Below are 14,564 nucleotides of genomic sequence, written 5' to 3'. Positions count from 1 at the left end.
CCGGATATGATATGATATGACATATGTTTCTGTACGCATTCTGTCTGTTTTGGAAATATGCATTTGACACTCTGGATTCTGTACTCATTTTTTGTAACCATTATGATTTGACTTCTGTGATTCCGCTTTACATATTCAGTACATATTTCGTACTGACCCCCTTTCTTCGGGGGCTGCGTTTTCATGCCGCGCAGGTACAGACGACAGGTTTGCTGATCCACACGTTTAGGATCCCGTTTCTGCTATTTTGGGGCGCTCTCTTCTTCAGAGCCCATCTTTTGGTACAGTCTGTCACTGTTATCTGGATATGTATATTGTTCTGGGTATGACGGGGCCCTGTCCCGTCTTATGATTATGATATGTTTTGTAGAGGTCTGTGGATACATCTGTGTGGGTTCTGTACATATGTTTGGGATGTTTTGGTTTTATGACAGCCTTATCGGCTTCTGTGTGCCAAGTCTGCTTTTCTGCTAAATTCTGTAGCATCCACTAATGTTGCTATTATATTACATTATTTTGATAATATGCTAAATTGGGTATCGGGTACGTATAGGTGCCCAGCTAGGGCACTGGTCGCGGCCCACGGAGTTGGGTCGTGACAAATGCTATCAAAATTGACCCATTTTTTTAATTCTTACAAAAAATGACCTAAACTTTTCTCTCTCACTCACTCTCTCTTTGCCTTCTTGTATGTTTGTATATGTTGATATAAGTGTCGGCATATATGTATATATGTCGGTAGATGTTTGCATATTCTTGTATATGTTTGTATATTTTGGGTTGTTTTTTGTAATGTAAGTTTTGAACTTTTTTTTATAATGTAAGTGACCAACTTGTATATTTTTAAATTTTTTCTTTTTTCAGTAAAAACCCGCCACATAAATTAAAACTAGGAGGGCAATTATAAAGTCAAATAGACAGAGAAAGTAAATTTTCCCGGGTCCTCATATGAAGAGAATTATATATTAGCTCAAACGGCTTTGAATGTAGTTTTCAAATATTTTAAAATTTTAGTTAAAAGAGATGAATGAATCAAGTCTTTCAGCTTTTTAAAATTTGTCAAAATCACTCTTGATAATCGGGAATTTTTAAACAAAATTTATACGACCTCTATTTTGACGTCTGGCCATCACGGTGTCCACCTTTGGAAATTTCCTTTTCTCATAATGTAGCCAAATCTTCCCTTCTTAAGCAATATAATCATATGTATAGTGGAAGCTGCTCTTTTTAGCTAAAGTTTTTTCTGGTTCTACATCATATGCTTTCGTTATCTTCTCCAGGAAAGAAAGTACATTGCTTAACTATCTGCATTCTACTTAATTCAACTTTTCCCTATTTAACTTTTTGGCTTATCTTCCTATGTTTTTAGTGGCTCATAGGAACGGTGAAATAGGCACATCACTATAGGTGCGACTTTTTGCTCTCGTGATGGCAAGAGAACAAATATGTCCACTTCCTTTTGGTCTAATCACAACTTCACCCCACAACTTCACCCCAACCATTTTATTTTCTTGGACCAAACACAATTGCTCAGTTCTCGAGTATATATACTTTATATAATTTAATTAGACACGAAATTTAAGAAATAAAAGAAGATTTTTAAATTTTATGATTTAAAATAAATCAGAGATATTTGTGTGGTGATAGATTATCACGTTAAGCGTAAAAGATAAAATTTAATATTAAATTATCGCCAAATAAAAAAAAATATAATTCTTTTGAGTACAGACTAAAATAAAAAGAAAAATGTATCATATTAGTTGGACAGAGGGAGCATATGCTATGACGTCAAATTCAAACAAAAATCAATGTACTTTTAATGCTCTTTTTAATAGGATTGTCTCATATTTTCCTTAATTAATGATATAATAAAGATATATTGTAGCCAGCCGTCTCTTATGACAAACTATTGTGGGAGGACAGGGGTGGGGAATTTCTTCCCTCACGTCTCCTTGACTTTGACACCTCCTATCTAGTCTAGTTCTAGTGTAGAAAATAACGTGATGCCTTGCCAACAACAAACTTGAATTGGGTAAACTGTGTAAATTAGGTAGACCAGATTTCACTCATCATCTTTTTCCCAAACGCAGTGGTGGACACAAGTCATTTGTTGCTATTCTAACTTTTTACTCCCTCCATGTAATTTGACTTTGTGCCGAGTGAAACTAGTAGTAGTGGATTACTATAATTATATATTGGATAGTGACATTTACCCACATACAAATGAATAATCCCTTACTGTAGTGTACAGATACTAAATGTGAGAAAAAAAGAAGCTAGACTTATTCAGAGAGATAGATAGAAAGTGAATATCTCAAAAGGTTACTCATGAAAAATTATATAGCATAATCATTTAACTTTATTTTGTATTAATAAAATCACTTAATTTTGAACTTTTCTCTTATAAAATCACTTATCTATATGTGTCATAAAAAAATATGACATGACAAAATAATTTTTTTATGTCATGTAGACATAGCCCCACAAATAAAAATAAAATAAAAAAAGACCGCTATCTTAATACCCCACCACGAACCCACAAAGGTTTCATCTAAAGCCCCTTTTCCCCTATTCTCTCTACAGTTCTTCTCCTTGTTTCTTTAAAATTAGGTTCAAGGAATCCTTTTTTTTTTTTTTCGCGAGATGCTACAGGAATGTTATCAGAATTTGGATCAAACTTACGTTAAACCAAATAGACTATAGACATTTCTCAGTCTGCTAGTTCTCTGTTATATAGCCACGGTAACATACTTTTAATAAGATTAAGTAAAAGCTCTATTAGGTTGAGACCAACAAGAGAATTGGAGTTCCTCCAATTATACAGTAGCTAATGATCCCAAGCCTCATATTAACCAATTCCTTATCAAAGTATAAATTGCTTAATAGAAGTAACATTATGGACTTCTCCTACTTCCTCACAATGACAACAGCTTCATCATCCCAAACTAATCGAGATTGACTCCATGAATCATTTAAATACATCCTCTCTATTTGGGCACGTCTTATTCAAATACTCTATGATTTGTATTTTTATAAGGAAATACTGTATGGTTTACTAAAACTAGATGTTCCCTAAATCCCACACTTATCCCTCAACCGACATCCTAATCACCAAAAAAAAAAAAAAAACCCTTGAGATATAGTATGAAATAAAAGAATTTCAACAAATTAAGAAATGATTTAAGGATATTAAGATAGGGTCTTTTTTAATTTATTTTATTGAAGGGATCCATGTCTACATGGCATAAAAAATAATTGTTGACACATAAAGTTGAGTGATTTTATAAAAGAAAGGCCCCGAGTTCTTTTACTTTTTTTGTGCGGATTGCCCTTCATTTGGAGTGGTCTTTAATTTTTGCCCTTCAAATTGGTGACCTTTAAGTTTTACCCCTCGTCTAACACTTCGAGGTTGTGGGTTCGAACCCTAGCTAAGTTTAAAAGAAAAAATCGCAAGACAAAATTCTGCCTCAAGGCAGAATTAAATTATGCCTCAGGCAGAATTTTGCAAATCTACCCTGCGAAATTCTGTCTTAAGGCACAATTTGCATGGGCAGAAATTCTGCCCCTGACATATAAATTCTGCCTGAAGGGCAAAATTTAAAGACCACCATTTTGAGGGGTAAAAATTAAAGACCACCCCCAGCGAAGGGCAATCCTGCAAATTGCAAGTGATTTTATAAGACAAGGCCCAAAATTGAGTGATTTTATGAATACAAAATAAAGTTTAATGACTTTGCTACATAATTTCACATAGTGGAGTGACCTTTTAAGATATTTACTCTTAAAAAGAACGAGGGAAACAATTTTTTTTGTCTTCATTTGGAACCAAGGAAAGAACGTAGTTGAATGTTTTTGGAGGTTGTAGCAAACCCTCTAAGATCCTCATGTCTCAAACATTTATGAACTCATTCACTGACACTATCAAAGTTAGTATACATTTATGGACTCATTCACTAACGCTATCAAAGTTAGTATACATTTTTGGCTTACTAGGAACTACTGGTTAACTTCTAGTCACATTTGTGCTCATTCTCTTCTTGTACTAGATAATAACTTGATAATTTGAGTACAGAGATTCAGTAAGCGCACGATTACTGTTAATAAAATTAACCTAATTAACTTCAACCGTAGCTTGCCTAAATTCTAGGCAAGATATAAATAGTGATTCTCTCGTCCTCTGGAATCAGGACTTTTTAAACTAGCTTTTGTGAATAATACATTCCCCAATATTTATACTGCACGAGGTTGCAAGATTATTTTATGTACAGTATTATATCGTTCTCGTATCAAAGAAACTCTTTAAATAGTCATAATACATAAATTTGCCCCCCAAATTTGACCTCAACTGGCAAGTATGCCTTCTAACTTTTGGTATGCACAAGTAGGCACCACAACTTGTCTCCACTTTATTAGTTGAACACTACAACTTACAAAATGATCATCTAGACACCTCCAAAATTTATGTGCCGCATCATTGCCACGTCAGCATTTGTGTTTACGTGTTCAGTTTTATACATATTGAGGTGCCTACTTGTACACACCAAAAATTGGAGGGCATATTTGTCAGCTGAGGCCAAATTTGAGGACTTGTTTATATATTATGCCCTTTAAATGTTTTGCATTACTAAATGTAGAAAAAAATGACATTTTGGGTGGAAATTACCCCCCAATGACTTTGAAAATGGCCAATCATGAACTTTTGAATCCTACTTACTCGAGGAGCAAACCTTGAAAATCAAAAGTCAAAACTTGTTAAGCTTGAAGTTTTACCATGGAATAAGCGAGATTAAAAATACAAGACGACCCACCTCCGAGATCATTCTTCTAAATCACCCAATTTTGGACTTGTATTAGCCTTTCTCCATTCCGAAAGGCACATATAGACAAACACCGCTCCCTTTGAGAAAAAGAATTTTATACAGGAAAATTACGTATTTGCTTAGGTGGCCAAAAATAATTACATTCGCTCTCTAAATATATAAAACATATATATATATATATATATATATATATATTTTAATTATTTTTTTTGAGAATGGTAATGTTAATAAAACATATATTATTATATAAAATATGTATATTTTCGTATACTAAAATTAATATATAAAAATAATATATTTATTGGCTACTATTTTTGGTGGGGTGACTATACAATGTGGAAATCCGTTTTTATATTACACAAAATTTATGACAAAAAATACTCTATTTTTATGTTATCCAGTAAAATTACACTATAATATTGTGTATAATTTACTTAGTAAACAGTATATACCTATGACAATTACAAATGATTACGGCTAGGAGGATAATTATCTATCCCCTTAGGGGGGAAAAAAAAAAGGGAAAATACCACTCCCTGTGAAGACGAAAAGTTGAAACCAAAATAATCCAAGAGATTTTAGAAAAATCCCAAAACCCTTTCCCTGTTGAAATAATGGATTTGCGCCCTTGCATAAAAAATGGCAATTGTAATTTGAGAGATTCAATGTCCAGTGAAGTTGAAGAAGAAACCCTAGACGACCGTATCAGTCAATTGCCAGACGCACTACTGGTACAAATTCTCTCTCTTTTGCCTACATGTGATGCGGTCGCATCATGTGTTGTCTCAAAGAGATGGCGTTATCTTTGGAATTCTATTCATAATTTCCATTTCGCTTGCTACAATAAAGTAGAAAATTTCGTATCTCTTGTGGATCACGTCTTGATTCATTCCACTTGTTCCAAGATCAAGAAATTCCAACTCGATTTACCTTACAATTCTGAGTGGAACTTTGATTCGAATATTAACCAATGGATTAGTTTTGCTGTTGAAAGAAAAGTGGAAGATGTTAGATTGTCTTCATATGAAGATGTCGCTTTCGAATTGCCTATATCTATGTGCACTTGTTCCTCATTGATTACATTGGATTGGAGCTCTTGCGTGTTTGATAAAGAATCGGTCATACAGTGGAAGTCTCTAAAGAGCCTAAAGTTGGAATATATATCTATAGATGATGATGATCTCGCGAAGATACTGTCAGGCTGTCCTGCTTTGGAAAATATGGAGTTGTCTTTCTTCAATGGTTTTCGTCGTCTAGAAATCACTTCTTCAAATTTTAAGAGACTAACGTTAGCGCGCTACTGGTGTTTTTATGAAACACTTGAGGATCATTTGGAAATTATTGCCCCGTATCTTCAGCATTTGGAGATTTTAGGAGGCCTTGAATATCTCAAGTGTAGGCTAGTAAATGTCTCCTCTTTGGTTAATGCAAGACTCACTTTTAACATTACATGTATCCCTAATGCCGAGGATGGCGGTTGTGGTGATTACCATCAAGATTTTAGCAACCTTGTTCAGGACTATCTTCAGAAACTGAGTCATGCAACTGACCTAACAATTGGACGGTGGTTAGCAGAGGTTTGTTTTCATGTCAAACGACCTTATTCTCTATTCCATTTTTAGTGAAGAATTGCATAGTATAAACTTGCCAAAGAGAAGAGCCTTCAGAATCTAATAAAATTATGAATTCTTGTATGAATGAAAAATATATTTTTTGGTTGAATAATAGAATTTCTTATCCATATAGAATGATCCTGTCTTTGCTTTCTGTGATCTTCCCTACTCTCTGAAGTTGGATATCTTTTTACTGGCAGTCATTATTTTAGAAACTAGCATTTTCTGCGTTGCTCTTCATCAAAAGTGGTTAGATTAGCACTAAAAGAAGTCGTTATATTTGTCATAGCACTTCTTTTTTCGGTTGTGGATTACCTTTTCTTTCCTGTTATTCTCTATCTGTTACTGATTTCTTTGGAATTATTTCACTAGGTCGTGTTCATGTTGCAACTCAAAGGAGTGTCGCTACCAAAATTGAGATGCAAATGTCTAACACTAGAGATGTACGTGACAAAGTATAATTTGTATGGAGTAGCTAGCCTTTTGCAGACCTCGCCTCTTTTGGAGACACTCAACATACACTTGGGACACTTTGGAGCCAGGGTCATCATTTCTCTCAATTTATGCTTTGCTTTTAACATCTTTGATTTTATAAGTTTTAATATCTCTGAAACCTCACCAGTCCAAAGATTTTCTTAAGGAGGATGGAAATATATCTTTAATTATCATTAAGAATCTTTTGTCACTAGAAATCTTTAAATCAATTTGTCAAGCTAGTTGGTTTCTATCTGGTAAAAGGGCTCGGAAAGGAATGGTGACGAACTAAACCTCTTTTTATTTTTTATCTACTGCTTGAGCATATCTGGTAGGAATAAGATATTCTAATTGTTTGTTGAGAATTGTTCAAGGTTTGTGTCTTCTGAAGATTATTCTATATTAGACTCTAACTGCAATGTACTCTTACAGTTTAATGATTACCGCTGCCAACTTGAGCTAAGTTATTTGGCCAAAGCGGATAATATCAATTTGCTGAGTTGGATTTCAAACACTGTGTTTCCCAATCTCAAGAATGTTAAGATTGCCGGCTGCACAGTGGAATGCCTGAAGCGGTTTGGAGAGGGCAATGATAAGCTCTTTGAACTTTCAGAGTTTCTACTAATGAATGCACTGACTTTGAAGAAGTTTGTCATCGTATCAGAAAAGAGAATCTGCGGGGAATGTTCAGAGAGCTGTGTGTCCCAATATTTATCGCGATTGGCTAAGAAATTGTTAGACTGCCCAATATCATCTAAGAAGTTTGTGATTACTTACGAAGAGTCTACCTTGCATGACTAGACTGGAAGTGATTTTGTTTCGGCATACTAGAAATGTCACTTTATTTTGTAGCTTTTGATTTACTGCAGATGTAATTATGGACTTTGAAGCCACGACTGAGCAAGGGGCTAGAACTACTCAACTGTTACCCTGTTCTGCCATAGAAATTGTTGTTTAGGTGATAAGTTGTGGTACTGCTCTATGTGTTTTTGAGGTTGATGGTGTGCACAGGATGGGGATATGTTCATGCCTGTGTTGACTCTTGTACTTCAATGTTCACTTGGTAATAAAATTGTTTATTTACCAAAAAAATTATGGACTCATGGCATTCCAAATGACATCGCATATGTGCTTTTAATTTTTTGGCAAAACTGTTGTTGTCTTGGAACTGTCAAGATTGGCAAACCTACAAGCCACATGTTTTCTGATACAAACCTACCAGATGCATCAAGCTATTCAAAAGGTCTGAATCAAGTTCACCATGAAGGAGATGTCATAAGAAGGAAATTAACCGAAGACTTAAAGCCTCTAGGATGAAGAAGCACGCGTGAGAACATATGCATTTTGGAAGGAAGGGATACGTGGTGAGGAACTCAAATTCAGCTATAAAGAAAGGGACAACATTCAGAAGATTAATTGGGAATGAGAAGATGATATACAAATATGCACTAGTAAGGGGAGGACAACTTACAAACTTTGATTATCATTCTTTTGCTTGAAAATATTCTTAGCTTTGTAAAATAAAACCTATATTTTGGCATGAGTTAGAAACAAAATTTGGAGACCACAGGAGATGCAGATAACGAAGAGCTTGTAATAACTGTAAGCTAAAATGGAAAACATTACGCTTGGTGAGGTATGTGCATTAACTTATTAATTTGTGGGAATGGCAAACTTGACCTTTTTTCTATTGTGGCCCTTTGATGTGGTTAGCATGTGTTATTATTTGTATTAGCACATAAGTCATAGCACCTTCTCAAAAAAAAGCACATAAGTCATAACAGTGCACTTCTAATTCAATTACTTATTGAAGATAAGCGGACGACGTTTCTACTAACGGGACATTAGTTGGAGTTTTGTTGTTAACTTCATCAGACTGTGGCGTAAGGAGCTCTGCACAAAATCTCGCTAACGTGATGAGTTTAGAATGTCCTGCAGCATTATTTCCAAGTTATCTAGTGAAGAAGAGATGTCAATTGTAAATGATTTTTTTCTCTTATTTTCCTCTGTTTTCCTGACAGTTTATTCTCTGTCTTATCTTCTTAGACTGAAGGCAACCATGGGGTGTAACACCCCGCATTTTGGGACTGAGTTTAAGCTCATATCATTAGAGTTCTAGTGGAAACATGGAAGGTTTGAACGTTTTGCGAAAATGGTTGATAGGCCTATTTCGGGCAGCGATAACTCCTTGATCGGTTTGGAATTTTGGAAGGTACTATCAATGAAGTTGTAGTATGTAGAAATACCTTTCTAACGATATAAGGATCAAGCCAATCAGAGATCGGAGCAAGGAGATATGATCGTCTCAATATGGCTAATAGTAAGGCACTTGAAATCCTATAGAATCGGCTAAGTTTTTGATACGTCTGACTTCCAGTCAAATTTCATGAAAATCCGTTGGGAATTTGAGAAAACTTCCTTGATGAAAGTTGTAGCCCTTTGAAATATCTTTCCAACGGTATCTTACGGGGGTCAAACGGACATCTGTGCAAAGATTTATGCCCATTTTACTGAAGCCTGTTCGCTGGAAATACGGCCCAAAAGGTAATATTTCTACTCCCCAATCATTTATAGTTATGAATTGATGAATTCTTGGGAGTATAATAATTGGGTTTGTTGAAGATGATTATATGAACTATGTTAGAATTGTTGGATTGATGACTTGGGATTGTTGTATTCATATGGATTATGAAGAATGATGTTAATTGCATCTAATTGAGATTGTAGAAATTGTTAGAAGTAAAAGAATGGGGATTTGGTGAAGAAAACACCATTAATGGGGGTTATAGAGCTTCATGCCCACTAAGTGTTTGATAAAATGCTTAGATGGACAAAACATGGATATTGTTGCTAATATAGAATCACTATGACTTGTATGCTATAGATTGAAGTTGAAAGGGGTGAAGGACATTGTGATACGCCCAAAAGCGGAAGGTTAAGGTATGTAGAACTTCCATCCACATGTGGGAACTTCTATGTTCTTCCCCATGATCCGTTTAGTAAATTCTATGAAGTTCAACTCCTAGGGCATTAAACCCAATGTATTGGTAGCCCGTAATTATGTATGTATGTATGTACATGAATTCCGTATATATGTTCGTTATTGTGTTCCTAAACCTCCATTTCGGACATTAGGAATCCTAGCTTAATCCATGAATCATGAATTCTTCCTCATGTGTTCTCATGATGTTTATATGAAATTGTAAAATGTTATTTTACAAATTACAAGCATGTTTTCAAGTCAACTACAAACGTATGATTATGCATTATGGTATTTCTCATGATCAAGTTTACAAGTTATTTCATGAAAATAGGTTTACAAGTCCTTTCGTGAAATCATGATTTCAAGACAAGTACAAGTTAATTCACGAAAGTCATGGGCTTCTTAGCCAACTATACTATTTTCATGTTCGGGAGTTGTAATAATACCGAGAAGGCTCAGATAGCCTGAAACTACGTATGCCAACGTAGAATAAGAATCGCTCCGCCCAGTAGGACGATTCCTTCATATGTTCCCCATTGAGGGATTTGGATCCATTCATGTTATGTTCATGTCTCGTGCCCCGGCAAGGTACGAGATGGCTTAGCTGATCGGGCAGAGATCAGACTCCACGCTCCTCCCCGTGGTGGTTTATGTCGGTATTACAGATTATTACAGATTATTACAGATTACTACAGACTATCTCATGCTTCCAGTACTCAGTTTCAGTTTTAAATTTCATGATTTTGTACTCATGCTCATGCTCATGTTCATGTCCAAGTTTTCAGTTTCAGTTCTTACTATGTTATTCCATGTTCCATGTTGTTTATTCCGGTTGCTTTACATACCAGTACATTCAATGTGCTGACGTCCCCTTTTTATTGCCCGGGGGCCTGCATTTCACGATGCAGGTACTAACATACAGGACGACACATCTGCTCAGTAGGACAACATCCGTATCAGCTTATTGGTGAGCCCCATCTCGTTCGGGGTTTAGTCAACTTTTATCTTATGATTAGTTATGCATCTAAAGGTATGCTGGGGGCCTTGTCCCAGTAAGTATGTTTTTCAGTCAGACTCATGATAGAGGTTTCATAGACTAGAACAGACAGTTATGTCATGTCAGATAATCGAAGTCGCATAGCCATTTTGGCTCACTCATGTTTAAACAAGTACTTTATTAAGTATTATGACTTATTATGTTTTATAAAGGCTCATCATGCATTCACGTTATATTCCGCTTATGTTATGCATCATGATGATTCAGCAAGTCATGTGGTTCGCTCGGTCACATGTAGTCAGGCACCGAGTGCCGTGTTACGTCCAGACCATGGTTCGGGGCGTGACATGGGGCAAGTAAAGTAACAAAGAAAACATGAATTTTAGAAGGAAAAGAAACAGATGATGAAATTTTTTCATGTGGATATGTTGACGAAGCTCATTGGTTTGATAATTTCTTTTGCAGAAGATTGGAATCATTTTCAAGATTGGATCTTACTCTTGTAGTTGTAGTAATTGAATTGGTATTTCCTAAGTTGTTAGAGACAATTTCTCTTGAAACTTGACTCCCAAATTAAATGAGGACTACGGGAGAGCATAGCTGTTGTTGCAGTACGAAGGAGTGCAGATTCCTGAATTGAACTGCAAGTTTCTAACACTAGAGTTGCTTATGGAAAAGTCTGATTCGCATGGAGTAGCTGGCCTTTTGCGAGCTTTGCCTAATGTGGAGACAGACAACATACATGTGGAAGCTATGGTTGTAACTGCCTGGAACTTTTCCTCTTCCTTTAACATCTATTCATCTTATTAAGATTAACACTCTCTATTCCCCTCCAAAAAAAAAAAAAAAAAAAAAAAAAAAAAGGAGATAAACACTTCCCCCCTCCCTCTATTCCCGGATAGCATAGTCATTTTATTTTATTTTGTATTAATAAAATCACTCAACTTTAAATTTTCTATTATAAAATCACTTATCTAATGTGTCATAAACAAATATGACATGACAAAGCAAATTTTTTGTATGTGATGTAAACATAGACCTACAAATAAAATAAAAAAGGACCGGTATCTTAATACCCCACCCACAAGGGTTTCATTTAAAACCCCTTTTCCCCTGTTCTCTCTACAGTTGTTCTCCTTGTTTCTTTAAAATTAGGTTCAAGAAATCCATCTTTTCTTTTTAGTGAGATGCTATTTGGATCAAACTTACATTAATTAAACCAAATAGACTATAGGCATTTCTCAGTCTGCTAGTTCTCTGTTATATAGCCAAGGTTACATTCTGCTATATTAGAAGCACCAGTTGGGTCCCTTTGGTCGTCCATCCAAGGGCAAATCCGTCATTTAGCTCAAGGGCATTTCGGTCATTTCACTTTACTACTTTACTACTATATAGAAACATCAGTTTCTATACAGTATCGTCGTCCGTTCCCACATATTTCGTTGTCCGTTTGTGGGCCCAAAAAAAATTGTGGGCCCACATATTTTAAACAACTACTAATATTTTAAAAAAAAATTATGGATCCTATATTAAACACCAATCAGTAATAAAAAAAAAGAGAAGAAAAAAAAAGTAAAACCCACCACATCCAAACCCACGGGAAAAAAAAAGTGGACCCCATATTAAACACCAACCAGTAATAAAAAAAAAAAAAAAGTGAAACCGACCACATCCAAACTCACGGGAAAAAAAAAGTGGACCCCATATTAAACACCAACCAGTAATAAAAAAAAAAAAAAGTGAAACCCACCACATCCAAACTCACGGGAAAAAAAAAGTGGATCCCATATTAACAAAATGAAGCAATATAAAAAAAAGTGAATCCCATATTAAAAAAAATAATGTTAAAAAAAAGTGCTTAGAAAATCAAACAATTAAATCAATAATGATGGATTCATTGCCACATGAGTATCAACCCGTTAGAGGGAGCAAATGAAATTATTGTACAACAACATACTTAAAATACAAAAATCCTTAGAAAACCAAACAATTAAATCAATAATGATGGATTTATTGCCACATGCGTATCAACCCATTAGTGAGAGCAAATGAAATTATTGTACAGTAATATACTTAAAATACTTATATCTTAAATCCGTTTTCCAATTTTTGAAAAAAAAATTATGGGCCCATATAGCCTGGTGGATTTATTGTCACATGCGTATCAACCCATTAGAGGGAGCAAATGAAATTATTGTACAGCAACATACTTAAAATACAAAAGTGCTTAGAAAATCAAACAATTAAATCAATAATGATGGATTTATTGCCACATGCGTATCAACCCATTAGAGGGAGCAAATGAAATTATTGTACATTAACATACTTAAAAAAAAAGTGTGGTCCCAATATTAAACACCAACTAATATTAAAAAATTTTAAAAAAACCAACCAATTAATTAAGCATTTAAAAAAAAAGTGTGGTCCCCATATTAAACATCAACCAATATTAAAAAATTAAAAAAAAAACAACCAATATTTAAAAAAAAAAGTAAATAAAGTGGAACCCACCATCTCCAAACTCACGGAAAAAAATAACTGGACTCCATATTAACAAAATCAAGCAATATAAAAAAAAAGTGAATCCCATATTAAAAAAATAAATAATGTAAAAAAAAAGAGTGCAGACTTTGTATTCATAGCAAACACTAATATAATAAAGTTTTAGATACAGAGCACAAACTACAATGTTATATTAATCGTGTTTTGAACATAGTATCCCGTATTGACAAAATCAAGCAATATAAAAAAAAAAGTGAATCCCATATTAAAAAAACAAACAATGTCAAAAAAAAGTGCAGACTTTGTATTTATAGCAAACACTAATATATTAAAGTTTTAGATATGAAGCACGAACTATAATGTTATATTAATCGTGTTTTGAACATAGTATGTATATATATATATATATATATATATATATATATATATATATATATATATATATATATATTATATGCATAAAAATAGTGCAAACTAATAATGTTCAAAAGGGTGGGCCCCATACGAAACAACACCAAGCCTTCTGCCTGATTTCCTGGTTAACTTGTGCAAGAGGTGAAATCTTATGATGTTCGTATATGTGTTTTTCTTTGTATTTATAGTTGATAAAGAATTATGATTTGACAAAACCGTGGATAAATGATAACATGAAGAATGTCTTTTGTAGGTTATATCAACAATTTCATTTTTTGATATGCCTCTCTTAGGCTCACTTTCCTACCCAATGTTCTCATTGTTGTTCAAAATACCTACTCTCTCTTGGCTTTGCTAGAGTGTCAACTATGATAGGTCATCAAAAAAAAGTTGTTTCAACTATGATAGAATTCTTATTTGTAGCTTCTCAGGTATTTAGGATTCAGATCATTACCATTGGGCACACGTGATAAGCTGATACTATTAATATTACGTGAAGAATTCTAGGTGTTTGATCCGAAATACCTGATTGAAATGTTGCTTGCTAATGAATGGAATAGATCTGATTTTGACTGATCAACAATAGCTCTACAATATTTCTATGACACAATCTGTACCGATAACACCCATTAACCCCGTATGAACTTTTTCTGACATACTCATATAGACTCTGTGTCCCGCTTTGATCTTTCTGGAGTTGATGTGACACAAATAATTAGTTATATTTAGCACTATACATATTTAAGTTTCTTATTACTTTG

The 14,564-nt window shown here is 34.4% G+C and overlaps 1 protein-coding gene across 1 annotated transcript; it reads left to right on the top strand.

The window, feature by feature from the left end:
* Window positions 1–5,303: 5,303 nt before the first annotated feature.
* Window positions 5,304–8,008, top strand: LOC132627456 (putative F-box protein At1g49610). Its single transcript, XM_060342804.1, has 3 exons — window positions 5,304–6,397; window positions 6,806–6,976; window positions 7,340–8,008. The coding sequence occupies exons 1-3, from the start codon at window positions 5,435–5,437 to the stop codon at window positions 7,706–7,708; spliced, it is 1,503 nt and encodes a 500-aa protein (XP_060198787.1). The 5' UTR covers window positions 5,304–5,434; the 3' UTR covers window positions 7,709–8,008.
* The last annotated feature ends 6,556 nt before the right edge of the window (window positions 8,009–14,564 follow it).

Source organism: Lycium barbarum, chromosome 2 (genome assembly GCF_019175385.1).
Source record: "Lycium barbarum isolate Lr01 chromosome 2, ASM1917538v2, whole genome shotgun sequence".
NCBI lineage: Eukaryota > Viridiplantae > Streptophyta > Magnoliopsida > Solanales > Solanaceae > Lycium > Lycium barbarum.
Note: the sequence above shows the minus strand (reverse complement) of the source record. Positions and strands in the feature narration are given on the sequence as shown.

Bases quoted from the DNA above. Each gene is read 5' to 3' on its own strand.
- LOC132627456 (XM_060342804.1), top strand. From the start codon at position 5,435: ATGGATTTGCGCCCTTGCATAAAAAATGGCAATTGTAATTTGAGAGAT. The intron at 6,398-6,805 runs GTTTGTTTTCAT...TTATTTCACTAG, and splicing joins TTGGACGGTGGTTAGCAGAG to GTCGTGTTCATGTTGCAACT. The intron at 6,977-7,339 runs GTCATCATTTCT...GTACTCTTACAG, and splicing joins TGGGACACTTTGGAGCCAGG to TTTAATGATTACCGCTGCCA.